We start from the raw sequence: 27,389 nt of genomic DNA on the forward strand, positions 1-27,389 counted from the left end.
TGTAAAGACAATGGACACAGCGCACTAAAGTGGAATGCAGGCACTACAGGCTCGATTCGGACTGAGTTTCTCACCTGTCCACACTGATGGCGCAAAGGTTGAGGATAGAAGCCGTGCAGAGCATCACGTCCATTGTCATCAGAGCATCACAGACAGACATGTTGAGAGTCCAGATTCCTCCCAGGAACTGAAAAGAGAGAAGCACAGCTTATTTACCAGTGCCTTTGAGGTCCCTTAATGCACACCGACGCAACCAGCCCTCTCGCACACGTGCACTCCCTTGCCCGCCCTTAAGCATCCTTTTCCCCTGCCCCATCCATCCCCCGCTAATACTCTCCAAAACAACTCATTTCTCTCACTTCCAAGGGCCAGATGTAGGTCGCCAAATACCGGTCGGCAACGGCCGAATTCGGCCGTTACCGACCGGTATTTGGCTTTTGACATGTAGGGGGAAGGAAACAGGCCAATTCGGTAATTTTACCGAATCGGTAAATACCGATTTTTACCGATTCGGTAAAAGGAACATCTGGATGTTCCTACATCTCCCCCCTTCTTATTTACCGATTCTTATTTACCGAATCGGTAAAATTCGGTAAATAAGAATCGTTAAATTTTCCCTACCTACATCTGGCCCTTAGTGAATTTACATTCAGAACAGATCAGCCGTTCTGCATCTGACACCTATGACAAGCACCAAATCCATATCCTGGGTTTTCTGAAGCACCGCCTAGAGGTGCTTCCTAGAATGCATTATACTAGAAACTCAGGGCCATATTATCAAGGTGAAGTATCGCCGCTTTTTCGGCGAATTGTGCCGAGAAAGCGACGATACTTCTCGCGCCCTATCATCAAGGGCATGCCAACACCTGCCTCAAGCCTCATACCGCCCCACTTTGCATGTCAGCGATAAACATCGCTAATGACATGCAAATTGGGCGTTCCCACGTCCAACTACATGTAAAATGTAGTTGGAGGCGGGAACGCATTATTTTCAAGGCGGCTCGTGACAGGCGTTGGGAGACAAAAACCTGCGATCAACTCGTTCATCGCTGGTCTCCCAACGCCTGCTATTTTTGTGACTTACCCATACTTTGCATGGGGGGGTGGATTGCAATGCTACTGAAAACATTAAGCGAAACAAATTTTGGGAAACCAGCATATTACGAAAGAAAATGACCCGTTAATGTCCACCTGCACGTACTATGATACCTCACTTGTGTGGGTGTCCAATGCAGAATCAGAGGAATTCATGTTAATAGGGGCTCGCACCGCTTCCCTAAACTTCCTTGAGGAGTAAGGGCCTGTTACAGGACCCCAAACTGGCAGTAAAAGAGGAAGAAAGTCCTTTATGCGGCCCTAGACTCGAGAGGAAAGCTGAGACTGATCTGAATGCGTTGGGGGTACTTCGCTGACACCCCGTGTACACGTATAGTTTGGGGGGAATAATGAGACTTTCTCCTTGAACTGTAGAACTGGAATGGTTAATTATTCAATAGACATCTCAGCAGGGGAAAGACTTAAGGAGAAATCAGGGGGAGACATCGAGGCTGCATACTATTTGTATTACTTGCGCACACTATGAGTTCACTAAAACATGCAGTGGGTGAGATTATAGGTTGTGTCACACTTAGCAGCCGGCGGCTCGATCAATCGGAGACTTACTAAGCCGGTAACACCCACTCCTATGCGTGCACCACCTCATGCTATTGGCAAATTAGAGTTATTTCTTGTTTGAGGGATACTGGGACGGGAGGGGGTGGGAGACGTTTTTTTGTTATGCACACTTGGGGGCACAAAGCGTGGGAGGTGGGGATTTACAGAATGTTATGTCCTTGTTATTGTTAATGAAAAGAGAAACACACTACACTGCAGAACATGACAGTGCTATGAGAAATATGGAAGTGTTATTGAGGACATAAATCAAGAAGCGGGAAGCCACCCTGCAGAGCCACATATTCAATTCCTTACTTGGAACGTGTGACGTCTTAATGACCATAGGAAAGTCCACAAAGTTGGCCTACCTTAAACGCCATAAAGTAAATGTAGCCATACTACAGGAAACACATTTAGCTCCTGACAGCGAAGTGCTGTGTCTGCAGCGAAAGCGGGCCATTGTTATGCTGTGAATTTCTCCTCCGGTGCACGCGGAATTCTTATATGAACGGACAATGAATGAATGAATGAGTACATGCTTGTATAGCGCATGGCTACCCGGTGGCATCCCAGTGCTTTGTTACTGTATGGGGAGCGTAAGTTAAAGTGTCCTGAGGCGGAAAGCCGGGACTTTCATTTGAGCTATTTTGCACATTTTACCAGCGATTTTTTAACCTTGTCTAAAATCGTTTTTATTGTTTTAAATCTGTCTGCTGAATTAATAGTTTTGACAAATCCTTACTGCCTGCCATCACGATGTGTCCCTGATCCTCCCCAGTGCAGCCGAGTAGGTGCTGCCGGGGTTCCCCGCCATCTTGGGTGAGGGCAGGTGCAGGGCGACCAGGCGAGTGCTCAGCCCCTCCCACCTCCCGCCCCTCGCCAGTACAAAAGATCAAACGACCTTTCCCTCAGTGATTGTTACTGTATGGGGAGGGTAAGTTAAAGTGTCCTGAGGCGGAAAGCCGGGACTTTCATTTGAGCTATTTTGCACATTTTACCAGCGATTTTTTAACCTTGTCTAAAATCGTTTTTATTGTTTTAAATCTGTCTGCTGAATTAATAGTTTTGACAAATCCTTACTGCCTGCCATCACGATGTGTCCCTGATCCTCCCCAGTGCAGCCGAGTAGGTGCTGCCGGGGTTCCCCGCCATCTTGGGTGAGGGCAGGTGCAGGGCGACCAGGCGAGTGCTCAGCCCCTCCCACCTCCCGCCCCTCGCCAGTACAAAAGATCAAACGACCTTTCCCTCAGTGATTGTTACTGTATGGGGAGCGTAAGTTAAAGTGTCCTGAGGCGGAAAGCCGGGACTTTCATTTGAGCTATTTTGCACATTTTACCAGCGATTTTTTAACCTTGTCTAAAATCGTTTTTATTGTTTTAAATCTGTCTGCTGAATTAATAGTTTTGACAAATCCTTACTGCCTGCCATCACGATGTGTCCCTGATCCTCCCCAGTGCAGCCGAGTAGGTGCTGCCGGGGTTCCCCGCCATCTTGGGTGAGGGCAGGTGCAGGGCGACCAGGCGAGTGCTCAGCCCCTCCCACCTCCCGCCCCCCGCCAGTACAAAAGATCAAACGACCTTTCCCTCAGTGATTGTTACTGTATGGGGAGCGTAAGTTAAAGTGTCCTGAGGCGGAAAGCCGGGACTTTCATTTGAGCTATTTTGCACATTTTACCAGCGATTATTTAACCTTGTCTAAAATCGTTTTTATTGTTTTAAATCTGTCTGCTGAATTAATAGTTTTGACAAATCCTTACTGCCTGCCATCACGATGTGTCCCTGATCCTCCCCAGTGCAGCCGAGTAGGTGCTGCCGGGGTTCCCTGCCATCTTGGGTGAGGGCAGGTGCAGGGCGACCAGGCGAGTGCTCAGCCCCTCCCACCCCCCGCCCCTCGCCAGTACATAATGGAACCATCACGCCGGAAGCGCAGCGGACGGGCGCAGCGGGCGCGCCGTCAGCGCGCCGAAGGCGCGCCAAAGGCAAGCCCGTCTGTGCCCGTCCGCACTCGGCCCGGGCTCAGGGCCACCCCCCCTGGCCAAATTGCCCCAGACAAAGTGGCACTTAGATACAGCAGAGAGACACTAATGGGGCTGGACCCATTATCAGGTAAGGCAATCTGCCCACGATTAGCACCTAACCTGAAATCCGAATACAACTACTCCTGCCCTATCTGTCTCACCTATCCACCGCATATAAATCCCCTCCCAATCGACCTAATGGCCAAAGTAAATCAAGTCTCTGATAACAACCTATACCCTTCTGGAGAGACACTGTGTACAGAACCGGGATGCAGATCCAAAGAAGAGCTGAGAAGCGGGTTATTAAACGTGAGATCTCTTCCCAAACATGCCACCGAGATACAGCTCTTGATCGAATCCAATAACTTGGATATTCTGTTTCTTACAGAAACCTGGACGGTGGCTGGTTTAGAGCTTGAACTAGGTCCAGCATGCCCAGAGGGTTACAAGATTCTCCATAACCCAAGGCCAAAGGAACGAGGGGGAGGAACGGGAATTATTTTCAGGGAGGATCTGAACATCACCTCGCTGGACATAGACAAAACCTCCTGCGCTGAATTATCAGGGATATCTATCAAACTCGGCTCAGGTTACTGCCTCACTGGCCTAATCTGCTACAGGCCACCAGGGTTCATTAATGCTATGCAACAACAGGAATTAATCTCAGTCATTAACAACTTGACACTCACCCACAGCAGAGTACTAGCATTGGGGGATTTCAACCTGTGGACTAACGGCACTTTGGATACTGCCTACCACAATATCATACAATCCTGTGCTAATCTAGGATTAAAACAATGGGTAACCGCTCCCACACACAGGGAAGGAAATACTCTAGATTTAATCTTCGCCGAAGAAAATCTTATAACCATGGGAGAAATCCAACCAGTGGGATGGTCAGATCACCATCTCATAATGTTTGATATTCATACCCTGGGCAATACAGATCAAGTTAATACACAAGTTAGAACTTTTATCAGCCGCGATTGGAAGGGATTACTGAAGAGGAAAGGAGAAAAGGAGACGGACCTCTTTCAGATGCAGACCCTCCTTAAATCAGAAAATGATATTGCTACGAATTACAGTTTACTTTGTGACCATGTAACCAAGAGACTTGACTGCATAGCCCCCCTGAAAGCAATCAGGAAAAGAGGCAGCCCCTCCGCACCCTGGTATACAGATACACTAAAAGATCTGAAAAACGTCTGTAAAAGGGCAGAGAGGCAGTGGAGAAGAGGCTACGAAGAACAGAATAGACTACTCTGGAGACTGACTATAACTCAATACAAGAAAGAGATCGCCACAGCCAAAGCAGAATACTTTGCTGCTATTATCTTAAAAAGCTCCAACAAATCACGCGATATCTTTAAAATTGTAAAAGATCTGTCCCATCCTGTTTGTACTAACAGTAATATCAAACCCTCACAGGAACTATGTGATGGTCTGGCCTCCTTCTTTCAGGAAAAAATTTCCAAACTTATTGAAAGTCTGGAGGACGCCCCCTCCTCCATAGTGCAGCACCAAAGCAACATGGAGAAAGATGACAGGGATGAGGAAACAGAAGAACGCATGATACCAGGGGCTATCCTGGACACTTTCGATATCCCCGCAGAACAAGAGTTTGGACAATTAGCCCTTAAAGTAACATCTGGATCCCCATTGGATCCTCTACCCCACAAAATAGTGAAAGAACTGGGGGCTGAATTCTTTCCTGTACTGCGCCAGCTATGTGCACAATCCTTCTGCACAGGCACTGTGCCGAGGGAGTGGAAGCAGGCAGTGGTCACACCCCTGTTAAAGAAATCCAATCTGGACCCCAACTGCCATAAGAGCTACCGACCTATCTCTCTCCTGCCATATCCAGTAAAGATCATGGAACGGATGGTCAGTAGGTCTCTGTCCCTCTTCCTGGAAACTAATAACATCCTTGAGGAGGAACAATTCGGGTTCAGACCAGCCCATGGAACCGAGTCAGCATTACTGATGGTCCTGGACGACCTAAGAATGAGGGCGGACAGGGGGGAATCAGCAATTTTGATTCTGCTTGACCTGTCCGCCGCTTTCGATACGGTGAGCCACGACATCTTGCTGACTCGGTTGAAAACCGCTGGAGTAGAGGGTATGGCTTTTGAGTGGTTCCGCTCTTACCTGTCAGATAGATGGCAGGCAGTGGCACTACCCCCGTATCAGTCGGAGTTTGCTATGGTCCCACATGGGGTCCCTCAGGGGTCTGCGATCAGCCCGATCCTTTTTAACGTATATATGCAGCCCCTGATGGCCATCATCAAGGCTCACGGCATTAGCGTGATCAACTATGCGGATGACACGCAGCTGATGATTTCCCTTGATGGTGCCCATGCAGAATCTCTTGAGACCTTCCACACCTGCATAAGGAAAATGGCAACCTGGCTAAAAAGAAACTCACTACAGTTTAACAGCAGTAAAACTGAGATAATGCAATGCAAAGTGGGAAGAATAGCTAGAAACCTGCCCGTTGACTTTTGGCCTCTGGACTCATGTGAGCCATTGGCACCAGTAACAACCGTACGGAACTTGGGGGTTAATCTCAATGACAAACTGAGTCTTGAGTCCAACGTCAACAGACAGGTGAGCAGCTGCTTCGCTTTAATGCGGGGCCTTCGAAAGCTGCTGCCCTTGCTTCCAGCACACACCAGAGCAACCGTGGTCAGAAGCATCATCCTTAGCCGCCTGGATTACTGCAATGCTCTGCTACTGGAATCTCCTGCTTATCTGATCTCCAGACTTCAGAGCATCCAGGCGGCAGCTGCAAAGATGGTGCTCTCCCGAGGACGTCGATCTTCCACCACTCTTGCTCTGGCCGAGTTGCACTGGTTGCCCATTCAGCAGAGGATCCATTTCAAATCCCTGTGTACCGTTTTCAAGGCTGCACATGGCTTAGGTCCTAAACCCCTTCAGACCAAATTCAAGTGGTATGAACCTACACGGACCCTCTGTTCCTCATCCACCAATCTCCTTAGTATACCCAGGATCAGGAAAGCCACTCATGGGGGCAGAGCCTTTAGCATAGCGGCAGCCCACCTCTGGAATAGCCTTCCTCTGTCAATTAGGAAAACCAACGAACTGATGCTCTTCCGCAAAAGGATAAAGACCTGGCTATTTCCTAATGTCACACCTCCATAAAGCTTCTCCCCTCATTTCTGCCCTTACTGCTCAGCCCCTCAGATGCATTTTCAGCGCCAGGATGCCCGTAGGGTTACAGCGCGCTTTAGAAATGATATAAATAAATAAAATAAATTTAGACCAAGGAGCTATAGTCACCACTCAACGAAACAGAAAGGTCTTCAACCGTTTCCTAAAGGCCAGATGGTTTGATTCCAGCCGAATGCATTCGGGGAGCTGATTCCAAAATTTTGCTGCATGAAATGAGAAACGCCGGCCACCCATGCGTGTCCGTTTGACCCTAGGGCCTATAAGCAGGTTTTTGTGCTTGGATCTGAGCGAACGGGGAATCTGGTGGTGAGTAAACAGAGGGCGTAGGAGGGGCGGTCCGTTATCAGTGGTTGACTTATGGGCCATGCACATGGCCTTGAACCAGACCCTTTTCTGCACCAGCAGCCAATGAAGTAGTCGCAATGCCGACCTAGCAGAGCTACGTCTAGGGACATCCATAAGCAGACGGGCCGCACAGTTCTGCACGGTCTGTAAGATTTTAATGGTGCCTAGCGGTGCACCCAGATAAACCGCGTTCGCGTAGTCCAAGAGGGATAAAATAAGTGCCTGGATAAGGAGGCATCTAGCCTCGGGCGGAAGAAGGGCCAGGACCTTCCTTAAAAGTCTGAGAAGAGCATAGCATGTCGCAGCAACCTTGCGCGCCTGTACTCGAAAACCCAGACTAGGGTCTAACCAAACACCCAAGCTCTTGATTTGATTCTTAGGGGTGGGAGGAGGGCCAAGACACTCAGGCCACCAAGGGTCAAGGTTGATGGGGGCCTTGTATCCTAACAACATGATTTCGGTTTTTGCACCATTGAGCTTTAGGAAGGAGGAGTCCATCCATGCAAGAACCTTGGTAAGACAGGGGGACAGGTTGTTTATCCCTGTGTCAGCCGCATCCGCAACCGCAATAGATCAGAGGACCATTTGTCAGGAGTACGCACCAACCCAGGGGGCAGATATTCAGTGGCTATTTGCTGTAAAGATGACCTAGAGGCAGGAATGGTTGTGATATATGGGCCAAATCATGGCGAGCCCACAATTCTATCATTCAAGTGATTGTCTGCTACAGTGGGGAGATCTCCCACAAATATGGGGGGCGATTTTAACTGTGTATTAAACCCAGACCTAGATCGCTCTAGAGGCCCACCACACCGCCCTTGACTAGCGGCTAAGGCACTCTTGAAAATAGCAGACAGCAGAGGCCTACTGAACATACGGAGACACAACAGTCCAGAAGCCGCGGGGCACACACACACAACTCCGCAGTTCATGACATCCACACCCGCATCGGCTACTGGATATCTAGAAGTCTGGTCTCTCACTCAGTAGATTGTCGGCCACTCCCTTGTACATACTCCAATCACTCCCCAGTAGTCTTAGATATAGTACTACGAGGATGACAAATTGCACCATTCCTTTGGAGATTCCCTCCTTATTCCCTGCTGGATTCCATCTTTAAGGCAGAGATAGCACAGGCGATAAAATAATTCATCGTCACTAACGCCGGGTCGGTGTCCAGTTTCGCTACAGTCTGAGAAACCTTCAAGGAATTATCAGGGAGGTTACACTCGCCTAACATGCAGGAGTCCTAAAGCCTCTAAGGAACAGTTTATCACATCTGGAGGAGGAGATAGCAGATTTGGAAACAACACACAGACACTCAGAAGATGCTGAAGTACTGGGTGAAATTAAAACTAAACTGGAAGAATACCATGACACAGCAAATTATGAGATTAAACACTTAGGTAAATACTCCATGGCGAGGACATACGGAGAGGGGGAACGCCCTGGAGCCACACTGGCGACACTGTTGCACCCTAACAGGGAGAATACAGTCATCTTGGGTATACGAGACGAGGAGGGTAGACTGCTTTGTGATACAGACCATATTGCAGACAGATTCCAACACTACTATGCTGACCTATACCACACAAGTTTTACGCCTGAGGAAGCAGCTATAATTGATCATTTAGAACACATAGGGCCAGATGTAGGTGGCCAATTACCGGTCGGTAACGGCCGAATTCGGCCGTTACCGACCGGTAATTGGAATTTGAGATGTAGGTCACTCAATTTTACAGAATCGGTAAATTTACCGATCGGTAAATTTACCGATTCTGTAAAATACCGAGTCGGTATTTTTACCGAATCTGTAAAATTGTGATGTAGGTGGGACTCTTCTGAGTCCCACAAGCCTTACCGAATCGGTATTTTACCATCAAATCCTATTTGATGTTAAAATACCGATTCCGGTGTGCATGCACATGTGTGCATGCACACCTGTGCCATATGACAGGCAGACCTGCCCTTAGGGCAGGTATGCCTGCCACATGGCACCCGAACCCGTTTTGGGGGTGCTAGAGGGTGTCAAAGTGACACCCCCTGCACCCTTGTGAAATTCGGTATTTACCGATTCGGTAATTACCGAATCGGTAATGCCCATTCATTCCTATGGGCTTCAAAGCCCATAGGAATGAATGGGCATTACCGGTCGGTATTTACCGAATCGGTAAATACCGAATTTTACCGATTCGGTAAATGCACATCTGGATTTACCTATATCTCGGTACTTCTATTTTACCACTTCTTAAATACCGAATCTGTATGATTCGGTATTTAAGAGGTGGTAAAATAAAATTACCTACATCTGGCCCATAGAGATGACATGGCTTGTGACGGAACACATGGAGCACTTTTACTGGGCAAAGGGCCCAACTCCTACGATAGAGGAGTGACACATAGACATGGTATTTTGGAATACGCAATCTGATGTATATAATGAGTTTTTATCACCTCAAAGTCGCCCTAAAAAAGGTTTGGCGACCATATCAGATTTACTTGGTGGGGAGAGAGGCAGGGGAGGCGGAGGGAGAATGGGAATATGTTATAGTCCCTACACATACTAATGACACAATATGGCGGAACTTGAGAAGGCTGAACAGAACAAGGCAGCAACTGACCGATTGGAGATAAGAACGCCACTGGGAGTGGAATCGATCACCAGAAACAGTAGTAATATAATATGCATAACCAAGCCATAACTATGGAAAAGTTGTAGACCGGACTACGTAGTCCCCAATGGCAAAGAATTTTCTTTTTATATTATTGTTTGCAATTGTACTAGATGTACACATTATGATATCTCGAAGCAGTGTATAACAACAGAGCTAAAATCAAGTGATATCACCATCATTTTTCTGCTTGTTGTGTTTCGTCCCAAAAAAATTGTGTCAGCCCAGTGCTCCCACAACTTTCCAACATAGAAATGTTAGAACATTTTTATTTTTTTTCAGCTACATTTTAGGTTTGCAGGGGATTCTAAGTAGGAAAAACGTTGGGGGATCCATGCAAGTCACACCTCCATGGAGTCCTCCAGGTGTCTAGTTTTCAGAAATGTCTGGGATTGATAGGTGTCTGTAGATGGCTGTAGAGCCCGGAATCAAAAACGCAGGTGACTCCCTTGCAAAACAAGCTCTGTTTGTAATCGATAATTTTGAAGTCTCCACAGTACGTTTTGGGCCATTTCCTGTCGCGGGCACTAGGCCTACCCACACAGGTGAGGTACCATTTTTATTGGGATACTTGGGGGAATGCTGGGTTGGTTGAAGTTTGTTGCTCCCCTTAGATTCCAGAACTTTCCATCACTAATATGTGAGGAAAATGTTAATTGTTTTACAAAGTTTGAGGTTTGCAAGGGATTCTAGGTAACAGAAACTGGTGCGCGTGCCACAAATCACCCCATCCTGGATTTCCCTGTATGTCTAGTTTAAAAAAATGTATAGGTTTGCTAGGTTTCGCTAGGTGCCGGCTGAGCTAAAGCCCAGAATCCACAGCAAGGCGCATTGCAAATGAAGGGTCAGTTTTCTGTGGAAAAATGTGATGTCTCAATGTTGTGTTTTGGGCTATTTCTTGTCGCGGGTACTAGGCCTACCCACACAAGTGAGGTACCATTTCTATTCCGATACTATGGGTAATGCTGGGTTGATTGAAATTTGTGGCTCCCTGCAATCACAGAAATGTAATGGAAACGTGTTGTGTTTTTTACAAAGCTTGGGCTTTGCACGGGACTCTGGGTAACAGAACCTGGTGAGAGCGTCATAAGTCACCCCATCCTGGATTTCCATGAATGTCTAGTTTAAAAAATGTATAGGTTTGCTAGGTTTTGCTAGGTGCTGGCTGAACTAGAGCCCAAAATCCACAGCTAGGCACATTGCAAATAAAGGGTCAGTTTTCTTTGGAAAAATGTGATGAGTCCAAGTTGTGTTTTGCGCCGTTTCCTTTCCGGGTACTAGGCCTACCCACACATGTGAGGTACCATTTTTATCAGGAGACTTGGGGGAATGCTGGGTGGGTGGAAGTTAGTGGCTCTCTCCAGATTCCAGAGTTTTCCACCACAGAAATGAGAGGAAAATGTGTTTTTATTTTACAAAGTTTGAGGTTTGCAAGGGATTCTAAGAAAAAGGACCTGGTGAGAGCCGCACACGTCACCCCATCCTGGATGTCTAGTTTTCAGAAATGTATTCGTTTGCTAGGTTTCCTTAGGTGACGGCAGAGCTAGGGTCCAAAATCCACATCTAGGCACTTTGCGAAAAAAGGGTCAATTTTCACTGGAAAAAGGTGATGTGTCCATGTTGTGTTTTGGGCCATTTCCTGCTGTGGGTATTAGGCCTACTCAAACAAGTAAGGTATTATTTTTATCGGGAGACTTCAGGGAATGCTGGGAGGGTGGAAGTTTGTGGATACACGCAGATTCTGGAAATTTCCATCACAGAAATGTGTGGAAAATGTGTTTTTTTTTTTACAAAGTTTGAGGTTTGCTAGGGATTCTGGGTAATAGAATCTGAGAGCTACACAGGTCACCCCATCCTCGATTTCCCTGCATGTCTAATTTAAAAAAAACTGTTCAGGTTTGCTAGTTTTTTTCGGCTGCCGTCTGAGGCAGAGCCCAAAATCTACAGCTAGGCACATTGCAAAGAAAGGGTCAGTTTTCTGTGGAAAAAATGTGATGTGTCCACATTGCGTTTTAGGCTTTTTCCTGTCACGGGCACTAGGCCAACCCACACAAGTGAGGTACCATTTTATCCGGAGACTTGGGGGAATGCTGGGTGTGTGGAAGTTTGTGGCTCCACGCAGATTCCAGAACTTTCCATTACAGAAATGTAAGGAAAACCTTTTTTTTTTTAATAAAGTCTGAGGTTTGCAACAGTTTCTGGGTAACAGGACCTAGTGAAAGCCACACACGTCATCCCAGCCAGGATTTCCCTAGATGTCTAGTTTAAAAAAATGTGTACTTTGCTAGATTTCTTTAGGTGCCGGCAGAACTAGGGGCAAAATCCACAGCTAGGCACATTGCGGCAAAAGGGTCAGTTTTCACTGGAGAAATGTGATGTGTCTGTGTTGTGTTTTGGAAGAACAAAGAAAAACCAAAGGTGATGATGGATGGAGCGTTGACAATGCAAACACTCAGCCCCAGTCAACTGATCTGGGTTTAATCCATCACCGTTCTTTAGCTCACTCCGCCACCCCAGTTCAGACATGGCCATATGCAAATCAGTCTGACTCTGTCCCTCATGGGAACAGTCCAGCCTGAACTGCCAAGCCATGTCTTCCCTGGACCGGAATCAAGCTTCCCAGTACCGGTTTCTGGCATTACAGCCGTCTTCAGCCGGGCTTGCTTGACTCCAGTGGCAAAGTGAGCAAGGGACTCACGTCTGAGCATACCCTGCCAACTTAGGAAGAACAAAGAAAAACCAAAGGTGATGATGGACGGAGCATTGACAATGCAAACACTCACCCCCAGTCAACGGATCTGGGTTTAATCCATCACCGTTCTTTAGCTCACTCCGCCACCCCAGTTCAGACATGGCCATATGCAAATTAGTCTGACCCTGTGCCTCATGGGAACAGTCCAGCCGAACTGCCAAGCCATGTCTTCCCTGGACCGGAATCATGCTTCCCAGGACCGGTTTCTGGCATTACAGCCGTCTTCAGCCGGGCTTGCTTGACTCCAGTGGCAAAGTGAGCAAGGGACTCACGTCTGAGCATACCCTGCCAACTTAGGAAGAACAAAGAAAAACCAAAGGTGATGATGGACGGAGCGTTGACAATGCAAGCACTCACCCCCAGTCAACTGATCTGGGTTTAATCCATCACCGTTCTTTAGCTCACTCCGCCACCCCAGTTCAGACATGGCCATATGCAAATCAGTCTGACCCTGTGCCTCATGGGAACAGTCCAGCCCGAACTGCCAAGCCATGTCTTCCCTGGACCGGAATCAAGCTTCCCAGGACCGGTTTCTGGCATTACAGCCGTCTTCAGCCGGGCTTCCTTGACTCCAGTGGCAAAGTGAGCAAGGGACTCACGTCTGAGCATACCCTGCCAACTTAGGAAGAACAAAGAAAAACCAAAGGTGATGATGGACGGAGCGTTGACAATGCAAACACTCACCCCCAGTCAACTGATCTGGGTTTAATCCATCACCGTTCTTTAGCTCACTCCGCCACCCCAGTTCAGACATGGCCATATGCAAATCAGTCTGACCCTGTGCCTCATGGGAACAGTCCAGCCCGAACTGCCAAGCCATGTCTTCCCTGGACCGGAATCAAGCTTCCCAGGACCGGTTTCTGGCATTACAGCCGTCTTCAGCCGGGCTTGCTTGACTCCAGTGGCAAAGTGAGCAAGGGACTCACGTCTGAGCATACCCTGCCAACTTAGGAAGAACTAAGAAAAACCAAAGGTGATGATGGACGGAGCGTTGACAATGCAAACACTCACCCCATTGTGTTTTGGGCCATTTCCTGTCACGGGTACTTGGCCGACTCACACAAGTGAAGTACCTTTTTATAGGGAAACTTTGGGGAATGCTGGGTGGGAGTGTGGCTCCTTGCAGAGTCCATAACCTTTCATTACAGAATTGTGCGGAAATTATGTTTTTTATTTTACAGAGTTTTAGGTTTGCAAGGAATTCTGGGTAACAGAACCTTGTGAAAGCCACACAATTCACCCCATCCTGGATTGCCCTGGGTGTCTAGTTTTAACAAATTTATAGGTTTACTAGGTTTCTTCAGGTGCTGGCTATGCTTGTCTGGGGTCCAAAATTCACAGCTAGGCACATTGCAAAAACAGAGTCAGTTTTCACTGGAAAAATGTGATGTGTCTATGTGGGTGGTGGGCTGTTTCTTGTCACAGGCACTAGGCATACCCACACAAGTGATGTGCCATTTTAATAGGGAGACTTAGGGGAACATATAATAGTAGAACAAGTGTTATTACCAATTGACTTTCTTTGCATTTCTGCCTTCCAAATGTAAGACAATGTATAAAAAAGTCATTTTTAAAAATGTCCTCTAATTCACATGCTTGCATGCTTGTATGTGTACCCACAATTTTGGAGATGTGCAAATAACCACTGCTTCTAAACTCTACATTTTATTCCCATTTCCGAAATATATAGGTTTCCTTGATACCTATTTTTCATTCTTTATATTTTACCAAATGAATCGCTATATACCCGATACACAATGAAAAAAACCATTGCAAGATGTAGCTTAGTTATTGGCTCTGGGTACCTCGGGTTCTTGGTGAACCTACAAATCTTATGTATCCCCGCAACCCAAAGGGTCCAGCAGGCATAACAGTTATTTTGTTAAAAAATCTGCCATACTTAGAAGAAGTTACAGGTGTAATTGTTGGCACAAATGGCTGTTTTTCAACTCAATTTCAATATTTGTTTATTTCAATTGTTAGTTTCTATAGAAAAACCTAGAAGGATTTACACAAATGACCCCTTGCTGAATTCAAAATGTTGTCTACTTATCCGAAGTGTATAGTTTTCTGGGATCCATTATTGTGTTTTACCCATTACTACCACTAACTGAAAAGAGGTTAAAAGCACAAAAAATAGGAAAAATAGGTTATGTTCCAGTAAACTGGCAAAAGTGTGAAGAACATTTTGGTTTTCTGACAAATGTTCCTCAAAGCTGGGAAGATAGCAAATTTAGCACCACAAACCCTCTGTTGAGACCTTATTCAGGGAAATAAACCTGGGCTTTCTTCAGCAGCACTTTTTTTTCCAAAACAAATGTAAAATTAGCTGCATTTTGGCCAATTTCTCGGTTCCCTCCAAGATAATCCACTAACCCTGGGAACCTTTAGAATCCTCAAGACGTTGGAAGAAAAGGACGCAAATTTGGCATTGATACAGTATGTGGACAAAAAGTTACAGGGGCTGAAGCGCTAACTACCCCAAATAGCCAAAAAAAGGCTTAGCACGGGGAGTCATGTGATCAAGGCTGCTAGTTCGGCAGAAACGCATCATGGCAGACTTTGGCAAATAAATTATTATTGCACTTACTTGGGTCCGGGCTCGTTTTCCTTGGAGGTGGAGTGGCAACGAAGTGTTGCCATATACATTTACATATACATTTACATATATATATATATATATATATATATATCCAAATCAAAAGGTAACCCTCATGTGGAAGAAGCCTCGAGGTAAATGATTTTCTCCGCATTTTATTCAAGCTGCTGCATACAGGGAATAGGCTGGTAACTGTCATCACAAATAACATCAGCCAGACCGGATTCGGGATTTCAGTCCCTTCTTCAATGGCGTTCTGTTGGTTTAAAGGCAGTTTTTCTTTCGCGCACTTTTATTTCCGAAAGCCTGCCACAGTGGGCGTGGCCATGTGAATGGCCTTCTGGTTCCCGTAGTGCTACGATGTCTATCTCATGTGAGTCTGTCTTTGTTCCATCAGCAGAATAATAAAAGATTCAAATACCCAAGTGGGTCGATGTTCAGTCCTGCTGCAAACACCTGATGTCTTATTCAGCAGTTCAAGGAAGATTACCTCCCCTCTGTAGATGACACCGGCATGGCGTCATCTAGGGTCTGCATGCTGCGGCGGGCTTCCTCCGCGGCTGGGGCTCAGCCGCTTAACATCCAAATCAAAAGGTAACCCTCATGTGGAAGAAGCCTCGAGGTAAATGATTTTCTCCGCATTTTATTCAAGCTGCTGCATACAGGGAATAGGCAGGTAACTGTCATCACAAATAACATCAGCCAGACCGGTTTCGGGACTTCAGTCCCTTCTTCAATGGCGTTCTGTTGGTTTAAAGGCAGTTTTTCTTTCGCGCACTTTTATTTCCGAAAGCCTGCCACAGTGGGCGTGGCCATGTGAATGGCCTTCTGGTTCCCGTAGTGCTACGATGTCTATCTCATGTGAGTCTGTCTTTGTTCCATCAGCAGAATAATAAAAGATTCAAATACCCAAGTGGGTCGATGTTCAGTCCTGCTGCAAACACCTGATGTCTTATTCAGCAGTTCAAGGAAGATTACCTCCCCTCTGTAGATGACACCGGCATGGCGTCATCTAGGGTCTGCATGCTGCGGCGGGCTTCCTCCGCGGCTGGTGCTCAGCCGCTTAACATCCAAATCAAAAGGTAACCCTCATGTGGAAGAAGCCTCGAGGTAAATGATTTTCTCCGCATTTTATTCAAGCTGCTGCATACAGGGAATAGGCAGGTAACTGTCATCACAAATAACATCAGCCAGACCGGTTTCGGGACTTCAGTCCCTTCTTCAATGGCGTTCTGTTGGTTTAAAGGCAGTTTTTCTTTCGCGCACTTTTATTTCCGAAAGCCTGCCACAGTGGGCGTGGCCATGTGAATGGCCTTCTGGTTCCCGTAGTGCTACGATGTCTATCTCATGTGAGTCTGTCTTTGTTCCATCAGCAGAATAATAAAAGATTCAAATACCCAAGTGGGTCGATGTTCAGTCCTGCTGCAAACACCTGATGTCTTATTCAGCAGTTCAAGGAAGATTACCTCCCCTCTGTAGATGACACCGGCATGGCGTCATCTAGGGTCTGCATGCTGCGGCGGGCTTCCTCCGCGGCTGGGGCTCAGCCGCTTAACATCCAAATCAAAAGGTAAACATCATGTGGAAGAAGCCTCGAGGTAAATGATTTTCTCCGCATTTTATTCAAGCTGCTGCATACAGGGAATAGGCAGGTAACTGTCATCACAAATAACATCAGCCAGACCGGTTTCGGGACTTCAGTCCCTTCTTCAATGGCGTTCTGTTGGTTTAAAGGCAGTTTTTCTTTCGCACACTTTTATTTCCGAAAGCCTGCCACAGTGGGCGTGGCCATGTGAATGGCCTTCTGGTTCCCGTAGTGCTACGATGTCTATCTCATGTGAGTCTGTCTTTGTTCCATCAGCAGAATAATAAAAGATTCAAATACCCAAGTGGGTCGATGTTCAGTCCTGCTGCAAACACCTGATGTCTTATTCAGCAGTTCAAGGAAGATTACCTCCCCTCTGTAGATGACACCGGCATGGCGTCATCTAGGGTCTGCATGCTGCGGCGGGCTTCCTCCGCGGCTGGGGCTCAGCCGCTTAACATCCAAATCAAAAGGTAACCCTCATGTGGAAGAAGCCTCGAGGTAAATGATTTTCTCCGCATTTTATTCAAGCTGCTGCATACAGGGAATAGGCAGGTAACTGTCATCACAAATAACATCAGCCAGACCGGTTTCGGGACTTCAGTCCCTTCTTCAATGGCGTTCTGTTGGTTTAAAGGCAGTTTTTCTTTCGCGCACTTTTATTTCCGAAAGCCTGCCACAGTGGGCGTGGCCATGTGAATGGCCTTCTGGTTCCCGTAGTGCTACGATGTCTATCTCATGTGAGTCTGTCTTTGTTCCATCAGCAGAATAATAAAAGATTCAAATACCCAAGTGGGTCGATGTTCAGTCCTGCTGAATCTTTTTATTATTCTGCTGATGGAACAAAGACAGACTCACATGAGATAGACATCGTAGCACTAGGGGAACCAGAAGGCCATTCACATGGCCACGCCCACTGTGGCAGGCTTTCGGAAATAAAAGTGCGCGAAAGAAAAACTGCCTTTAAACCAACAGAACGCCATTGAAGAAGGGACTGAAGTCCCGAAACCGGTCTGGCTGATGTTATTTGTGATGACAGTTACCTGCCTATTCCCTGTATGCAGCAGCTTGAATAAAATGCGGAGAAAATCATTTACCTCGAGGCTTCTTCCACATGAGGGTTACCTTTTGATTTGGATGTTAAGCGGCTGAGCCCCAGCCGCGGAGGAAGCCCGCCGCAGCATGCAGACCCTAGATGACGCCATGCCGGTGTCATCTACAGAGGGGAGGTAATCTTCCTTGAACTGCTGAATAAGACATCAGGTGTTTGCAGCAGGACTGAACATCGACCCACTTGGGTATTTGAATCTTTTTATTATTCTGCTGATGGAACAAAGACAGACTCACATGAGATAGACATCGTAGCACTACGGGAACCAGAAGGCCATTCACATGGCCACGCCCACTGTGGCAGGCTTTCGGAAATAAAAGTGCGCGAAAGAAAAACTGCCTTTAAACCAACAGAACGCCATTGAAGAAGGGACTGAAGTCCCGAAACCGGTCTGGCTGATGTTATTTGTGATGACAGTTACCTGCCTATTCCCTGTATGCAGCAGCTTGAATAAAATGCGGAGAAAATCATTTACCTCGAGGCTTCTTCCACATGAGGGTTACCTTTTGATTTGGATGTTAAGCGGCTGAGACCCAGCCGCGGAGGAAGCCCGCCGCAGCATGCAGACCCTAGATGACGCCATGCCGGTGTCATCTACAGAGGGGAGGTAATCTTCCTTGAACTGCTGAATAAGACATCAGGTGTTTGCAGCAGGACTGAACATCGACCCACTTGGGTATTTGAATCTTTTTATTATTCTGCTGATGGAACAAAGACAGACTCACATGAGATAGACATCGTAGCACTACGGGAACCAGAGGGCCATTCACATGGCCACGCCCACTGTGGCAGGCTTTCGGAAATAAAAGTGCGCGAAAGAAAAACTGCCTTTAAACCAACAGAACGCCATTGAAGAAGGGACTGAAGTCCCGAAACTGGTCTGGCTGATGTTATTTGTGATGACAGTTACCTGCCTATTCCCTGTATGCAGCAGCTTGAATAAAATGTGGAGAAAATCATTTACCTCGAGGCTTCTTCCACATGAGGGTTACCTTTTGATTTGGATGTTAAGCGGCTGAGCCCCAGCCGCGGAGGAAGCCCGCCGCAGCATGCAGACCCTAGATGACGCCATGCCGGTGTCATCTACAGAGGGGAGGTAATCTTCCTTGAACTGCTGAATAAGACATCAGGTGTTTGCAGCAGGACTGAACATCGACCCACTTGGGTATTTGAATCTTTTTATTATTCTGCTGATGGAACAAAGACAGACTCACATGAGATAGACATCGTAGCACTACGGGAACCAGAAGGCCATTCACATGGCCACGCCCACTGTGGCAGGCTTTCGGAAATAAAAGTGCGCGAAAGAAAAACTGCCTTTAAACCAACAGAACGCCATTGAAGAAGGGACTGAAGTCCCGAAACCGGTCTGGCTGATGTTATTTGTGATGACAGTTACCTGCCTATTCCCTGTATGCAGCAACTTGAATAAAATGCGGAGAAAATCATTTACCTCGAGGCTTCTTCCACATGAGGGTTACCTTTTGATTTGGATGTTAAGCGGCTGAGCCCCAGCCGCGGAGGAAGCCCGCCGCAGCATGCAGACCCTAGATGACGCCATGCCGGTGTCATCTACAGAGGGGAGGTAATCTTCCTTGAACTGCTGAATAAGACATCAGGTGTTTGCAGCAGGACTGAACATCGACCCACTTGGGTATTTGAATCTTTTTATTATTCTGCTGATGGAACAAAGACAGACTCACATGAGATAGACATCGTAGCACTACGGGAACCAGAAGGCCATTCACATGGCCACGCCCACTGTGGCAGGCTTTCGGAAATAAAAGTGCGCGAAAGAAAAACTGCCTTTAAACCAACAGAACGCCATTGAAGAAGGGACTGAAGTCCCGAAACCGGTCTGGCTGATGTTATTTGTGATGACAGTTACCTGCCTATTCCCTGTATGCAGCAGCTTGAATAAAATGCGGAGAAAATCATTTACCTCGAGGCTTCTTCCACATGAGGGTTACCTTTTGATTTGGATATATATATATATATATATATATATATATTCACGCTCCAGGTTGTCCACCTTGTGAGTAGCACGCGAGCAGCAGCTTTATTTATGTGTAGGTGAGGACGGGGATCCGCTCGTAGACGCCGCTCCGTAATGGATCTGCCCGACGCGTTTCGAAGCTCCATCTGCTTCTCTTCAGGGGCTTTAACGGAAGCGGTGTGCGCACCCGCTACACTTCTCCAATTTCATATAACTCACCCGCCAATGGGAGGCTCCAATGAGACTTCTGGGAAGTGTAGTACGGAAAGCACACAATCAAGTCCTGTATGGACTCCACGAGTGGGCCCGTCCTCGATCCCATGTACGGCGGCTACTTCACTGCCGTGACCCCCACGTTAACGGGGTGGTGCATACTCTGCGGCTGGACTGCCGCATATAGATTCACGCTCCAGGTTGTCCACCTTGTGAGTAGCACGCGAGCAGCAGCTTTATTTATGTGTAGGTGAGGACGGGGATCCGCTCGTAGACGCCGCTCCGTAATGGATCTGCCCGACGCGTTTCGAAGCTCCATCTGCTTCTCTTCAGGGGCTTTAACGGAAGCGGTGTGCGCACCCGCTACACTTCTCCAATTTCATATAACTCACCCGCCAATGGGAGGCTCCAATGAGACTTCTGGGAAGTGTAGTACGGAAAGCACACAATCAAGTCCTGTATGGACTCCACGAGTGGGCCCGTCCTCGATCCCATGTACGGCTGCTACTTCACTGCCGTGACCCCCACGTTAACGGGGTGGTGCATACTCTGCGGCTGGACTGCCGCATATAGATTCACGCTCCAGGTTGTCCACCTTGTGAGTAGCACGCGAGCAGCAGCTTTATTTATGTGTAGGTGAGGACGGGGATCCGCTCGTAGACGCCGCTCCGTAATGGATCTGCCCGACGCGTTTCGAAGCTCCATCTGCTTCTCTTCAGGGGCTTTAACGGAAGCGGTGTGCGCACCCGCTACACTTCTCCAATTTCATATAACTCACCCGCCAATGGGAGGCTCCAATGAGACTTCTGGGAAGTGTAGTACGGAAAGCACACAATCAAGTCCTGTATGGACTCCACGAGTGGGCCCGTCCTCGATCCCATGTACGGCTGCTACTTCACTGCCGTGACCCCCACGTTAACGGGGTGGTGCATACTCTGCGGCTGGACTGCCGCATATAGATTCACGCTCCAGGTTGTCCACCTTGTGAGTAGCACGCGAGCAGCAGCTTTATTTATGTGTAGGTGAGGACGGGGATCCGCTCGTAGACGCCGCTCCGTAATGGATCTGCCCGACGCGTTTCGAAGCTCCATCTGCTTCTCTTCAGGGGCTTTAACGGAAGCGGTGTGCGCACCCGCTACACTTCTCCAATTTCATATAACTCACCCGCCAATGGGAGGCTCCAATGAGACTTCTGGGAAGTGTAGTACGGAAAGCACACAATCAAGTCCTGTATGGACTCCACGAGTGGGCCCGTCCTCGATCCCATGTACGGCTGCTACTTCACTGCCGTGACCCCCACGTTAACGGGGTGGTGCATACTCTGCGGCTGGACTGCCGCATATAGATTCACGCTCCAGGTTGTCCACCTTGTGAGTAGCACGCGAGCAGCAGCTTTATTTATGTGTAGGTGAGGACGGGGATCCGCTCGTAGACGCCGCTCCGTAATGGATCTGCCCGACGCGTTTCGAAGCTCCATCTGCTTCTCTTCAGGGGCTTTAACGGAAGCGGTGTGCGCACCCACTACACTTCTCCAATTTCATATAACTCACCCGCCAATGGGAGGCTCCAATGAGACTTCTGGGAAGTGTAGTACGGAAAGCACACAATCAAGTCCTGTATGGACTCCACGAGTGGGCCCGTCCTCGATCCCATGTACGGCTGCTACTTCACTGCCGTGACCCCCACGTTAACGGGGTGGTGCATACTCTGCGGCTGGACTGCCGCATATAGATTCACGCTCCAGGTTGTCCACCTTGTGAGTAGCACGCGAGCAGCAGCTATATTTATGTGTAGGTGAGGACGGGGATCCGCTCGTAGACGCCGCTCCGTAATGGATCTGCCCGACGCGTTTCGAAGCTCCATCTGCTTCTCTTCAGGGGCTTTAACGGAAGCGGTGTGCGCACCCGCTACACTTCTCCAATTTCATATAACTCACCCGCCAATGGGAGGCTCCAATGAGACTTCTGGGAAGTGTAGTACGGAAAGCACACAATCAAGTCCTGTATGGACTCCACGAGTGGGCCCGTCCTCGATCCCATGTACGGCTGCTACTTCACTGCCGTGACCCCCACGTTAACGGGGTGGTGCATACTCTGCGGCTGGACTGCCGCATATAGATTCACGCTCCAAGGTTGTCCACCTTATGAGTAGCACGCGAGCAGCAGCTTTATTTATGTGGAGCTTCGAAACGCGTCGGGCAGATCCATTACGGAGCGGCGTCTACGAGCGGATCCCCGTCCTCACCTACACATAAATAAAGCTGCTGCTCGCGTGCTACTCATAAGGTGGACAACCTTGGAGCGTGAATCTATATGCGGCAGTCCAGCCGCAGAGTATGCACCACCCCGTTAACGTGGGGGTCACGGCAGTGAAGTAGCAGCCGTACATGGGATCGAGGACGGGCCCACTCGTGGAGTCCATACAGGACTTGATTGTGTGCTTTCCGCACTACACTTCCCAGAAGTCTCATTGGAGCCTCCCATTGGCGGGTGAGTTATATGAAATTGGAGAAGTGTAACGGGTGCGCACACCGCTTCCGTTAAAGCCCCTGAAGAGAAGCAGATGGAGCTTCGAAACGCGTCGGGCAGATCCATTACGGAGCGGCGTCTACGAGCGGATCCCCGTCCTCACCTACACATAAATAAAGCTGCTGCTCGCGTGCTACTCATAAGGTGGACAACCTTGGAGCGTGAATCTATATGCGGCAGTCCAGCCGCAGAGTATGCACCACCCCGTTAACGTGGGGGTCACGGCAGTGAAGTAGCAGCCGTACATGGGATCGAGGACGGGCCCACTCGTGGAGTCCATACAGGACTTGATTGTGTGCTTTCCGCACTACACTTCCCAGAAGTCTCATTGGAGCCTCCCATTGGCGGGTGAGTTATATGAAATTGGAGAAGTGTAACGGGTGCGCACACCGCTTCCGTTAAAGCCCCTGAAGAGAAGCAGATGGAGCTTCGAAACGCGTCGGGCAGATCCATTACGGAGCGGCGTCTACGAGCGGATCCCCGTCCTCACCTACACATAAATAAAGCTGCTGCTCGCGTGCTACTCATAAGGTGGACAACCTTGGAGCGTGAATCTATATGCGGCAGTCCAGCCGCAGAGTATGCACCACCCCGTTAACGTGGGGGTCACGGCAGTGAAGTAGCAGCCGTACATGGGATCGAGGACGGGCCCACTCGTGGAGTCCATACAGGACTTGATTGTGTGCTTTCCGCACTACACTTCCCAGAAGTCTCATTGGAGCCTCCCATTGGCGGGTGAGTTATATGAAATTGGAGAAGTGTAACGGGTGCGCACACCGCTTCCGTTAAAGCCCCTGAAGAGAAGCAGATGGAGCTTCGAAACGCGTCGGGCAGATCCATTACGGAGCGGCGTCTACGAGCGGATCCCCGTCCTCACCTACACATAAATAAAGCTGCTGCTCGCGTGCTACTCATAAGGTGGACAACCTTGGAGCGTGAATCTATATGCGGCAGTCCAGCCGCAGAGTATGCACCACCCCGTTAACGTGGGGGTCACGGCAGTGAAGTAGCAGCCGTACATGGGATCGAGGACGGGCCCACTCGTGGAGTCCATACAGGACTTGATTGTGTGCTTTCAGCACTACACTTCCCAGAAGTCTCATTGGAGCCTCCCATTGGCGGGTGAGTTATATGAAATTGGAGAAGTGTAACGGGTGCGCACACCGCTTCCGTTAAAGCCCCTGAAGAGAAGCAGATGGAGCTTCGAAACGCGTCGGGCAGATCCATTACGGAGCGGCGTCTACGAGCGGATCCCCGTCCTCACCTACACATAAATAAAGCTGCTGCTCGCGTGCTACTCATAAGGTGGACAACCTTGGAGCGTGAATCTATATGCGGCAGTCCAGCCGCAGAGTATGCACCACCCCGTTAACGTGGGGGTCACGGCAGTGAAGTAGCAGCCGTACATGGGATCGAGGACGGGCCCACTCGTGGAGTCCATACAGGACTTGATTGTGTGCTTTCCGCACTACACTTCCCAGAAGTCTCATTGGAGCCTCCCATTGGCGGGTGAGTTATATGAAATTGGAGAAGTGTAACGGGTGCGCACACCGCTTCCGTTAAAGCCCCTGAAGAGAAGCAGATGGAGCTTCGAAACGCGTCGGGCAGATCCATTACGGAGCGGCGTCTACGAGCGGATCCCCGTCCTCACCTACACATAAATAAAGCTGCTGCTCGCGTGCTACTCATAAGGTGGACAACCTTGGAGCGTGAATCTATATGCGGCAGTCCAGCCGCAGAGTATGCACCACCCCGTTAACGTGGGGGTCACGGCAGTGAAGTAGCAGCCGTACATGGGATCGAGGACGGGCCCACTCGTGGAGTCCATACAGGACTTGATTGTGTGCTTTCCGCACTACACTTCCCAGAAGTCTCATTGGAGCCTCCCATTGGCGGGTGAGTTATATGAAATTGGAGAAGTGTAACGGGTGCGCACACCGCTTCCGTTAAAGCCCCTGAAGAGAAGCAGATGGAGCTTCGAAACGCGTCGGGCAGATCCATTACGGAGCAGCGTCTACGAGCGGATCCCCGTCCTCACCTACACATAAATAAAGCTGCTGCTCGCGTGCTACTCATAAGGTGGACAACCTTGGAGCGTGAATCTATATGCGGCAGTCCAGCCGCAGAGTATGCACCACCCCGTTAACGTGGGGGTCACGGCAGTGAAGTAGCAGCCGTACATGGGATCGAGGACGGGCCCACTCGTGGAGTCCATACAGGACTTGATTGTGTGCTTTCCGCACTACACTTCCCAGAAGTCTCATTGGAGCCTCCCATTGGCGGGTGAGTTATATGAAATTGGAGAAGTGTAACGGGTGCGCACACCGCTTCCGTTAAAGCCCCTGAAGAGAAGCAGATGGAGCTTCGAAACGCGTCGGGCAGATCCATTACGGAGCGGCGTCTACGAGCGGATCCCCGTCCTCACCTACACATAAATAAAGCTGCTGCTCGCGTGCTACTCATAAGGTGGACAACCTTGGAGCGTGAATCTATATGCGGCAGTCCAGCCGCAGAGTATGCACCACCCCGTTAACGTGGGGGTCACGGCAGTGAAGTAGCAGCCGTACATGGGATCGAGGACGGGCCCACTCGTGGAGTCCATACAGGACTTGATTGTGTGCTTTCCGCACTACACTTCCCAGAAGTCTCATTGGAGCCTCCCATTGGCGGGTGAGTTATATGAAATTGGAGAAGTGTAACGGGTGCGCACACCGCTTCCGTTAAAGCCCCTGAAGAGAAGCAGATGGAGCTTCGAAACGCGTCGGGCAGATCCATTACGGAGCGGCGTCTACGAGCGGATCCCCGTCCTCACCTACACATAAATAAAGCTGCTGCTCGCGTGCTACTCATAAGGTGGACAACCTTGGAGCGTGAATCTATATGCGGCAGTCCAGCCGCAGAGTATGCACCACCCCGTTAACGTGGGGGTCACGGCAGTGAAGTAGCAGCCGTACATGGGATCGAGGACGGGCCCACTCGTGGAGTCCATACAGGACTTGATTGTGTGCTTTCCGCACTACACTTCCCAGAAGTCTCATTGGAGCCTCCCATTGGCGGGTGAGTTATATGAAATTGGAGAAGTGTAACGGGTGCGCACACCGCTTCCGTTAAAGCCCCTGAAGAGAAGCAGATGGAGCTTCGAAACGCGTCGGGCAGATCCATTACGGAGCGGCGTCTACGAGCGGATCCCCGTCCTCACCTACACATAAATAAAGCTGCTGCTCGCGTGCTACTCATAAGGTGGACAACCTTGGAGCGTGAATCTATATGCGGCAGTCCAGCCGCAGAGTATGCACCACCCCGTTAACGTGGGGGTCACGGCAGTGAAGTAGCAGCCGTACATGGGATCGAGGACGGGCCCACTCGTGGAGTCCATACAGGACTTGATTGTGTGCTTTCCGCACTACACTTCCCAGAAGTCTCATTGGAGCCTCCCATTGGCGGGTGAGTTATATGAAATTGGAGAAGTGTAACGGGTGCGCACACCGCTTCCGTTAAAGCCCCTGAAGAGAAGCAGATGGAGCTTCGAAACGCGTCGGGCAGATCCATTACGGAGCGGCGTCTACGAGCGGATCCCCGTCCTCACCTACACATAAATAAAGCTGCTGCTCGCGTGCTACTCATAAGGTGGACAACCTTGGAGCGTGAATCTATATGCGGCAGTCCAGCCGCAGAGTATGCACCACCCCGTTAACGTGGGGGTCACGGCAGTGAAGTAGCAGCCGTACATGGGATCGAGGACGGGCCCACTCGTCGAGTCCATACAGGACTTGATTGTGTGCTTTCCGCACTACACTTCCCAGAAGTCTCATTGGAGCCTCCCATTGGCGGGTGAGTTATATGAAATTGGAGAAGTGTAACGGGTGCGCACACCGCTTCCGTTAAAGCCCCTGAAGAGAAGCAGATGGAGCTTCGAAACGCGTCGGGCAGATCCATTACGGAGTGGCGTCTACGAGCGGATCCCCGTCCTCACCTACACATAAATAAAGCTGCTGCTCGCGTGCTACTCATAAGGTGGACAACCTTGGAGCGTGAATATATATATATATATATATATATATATATATATATATATATATATATATATATATATATATATATATATATATGGCGCTCCCTGTCCCACTGTAAAGTCAGGGCACTCGCGGGCGGGTGCAGTTTGCGGTAATGGGTACCCGCATTCACATTCAGCTCAGCCTCAGAAATGATATATTCCAAAGAACCGCACTCGTGGAACCAAACAACTTAGCAGTGCTCACGCCAAAGTTTAATCACAGTTCGTTAACAGACGCGTTTCAGCATTACGCCTTCCTCAGTGTCAACTACAATGTGAGGACCCGCCTCGGATATAGCGGCAAAACAGTCATAGACATGGTAGACGGACTCCCTTAGATTAACGGGCGCGCCATCTTGGAACATGTTAATACAGTTCACCATTAGGTGCTCATTGCCCTTATGTGGAAACAAAACAAATCTCGCCGTGGATCGGCATAGTACCCCGTGTATACACATCCGGGGTAAATGTGTGGTGCTCAAAAAATTAAAGCCCCAAATCAAAGTTTCCGGAGTCCATCCCACCATGAATTGGCAAATCCTATGTTCTAGTAATGCTCCAGTGCACAATATATACAGTGTCCCCAATCATCCTTACCCATCAATAGATCAATAAATGATAAGAAAAAAGCCAAACATCATACTGCTGTATTTACAAAGTCTCTAGTGTATA

At 48.8% G+C, this 27,389-nt stretch overlaps 1 protein-coding gene across 1 annotated transcript in view; it reads right to left on the bottom strand.

Annotated features, from left to right (window-relative positions):
* LOC144820174 (D(4) dopamine receptor-like) overlaps nucleotides 1–27,389 on the bottom strand; it is a 96,637-nt gene that overhangs the window by 45,443 nt on the left and 23,805 nt on the right. Inside the window, exon 2 of the mRNA XM_078677792.1 lies at nucleotides 75–187. Within this exon, the coding sequence (XP_078533918.1) occupies nucleotides 75–187 (113 nt within the window). The remainder of the gene's footprint in view (nucleotides 1–74; nucleotides 188–27,389) is intronic.

This window comes from Lissotriton helveticus, chromosome 1_1, assembly GCF_964261635.1.
Source record: "Lissotriton helveticus chromosome 1_1, aLisHel1.1, whole genome shotgun sequence".
NCBI classification, from domain to species: domain Eukaryota; kingdom Metazoa; phylum Chordata; class Amphibia; order Caudata; family Salamandridae; genus Lissotriton; species Lissotriton helveticus.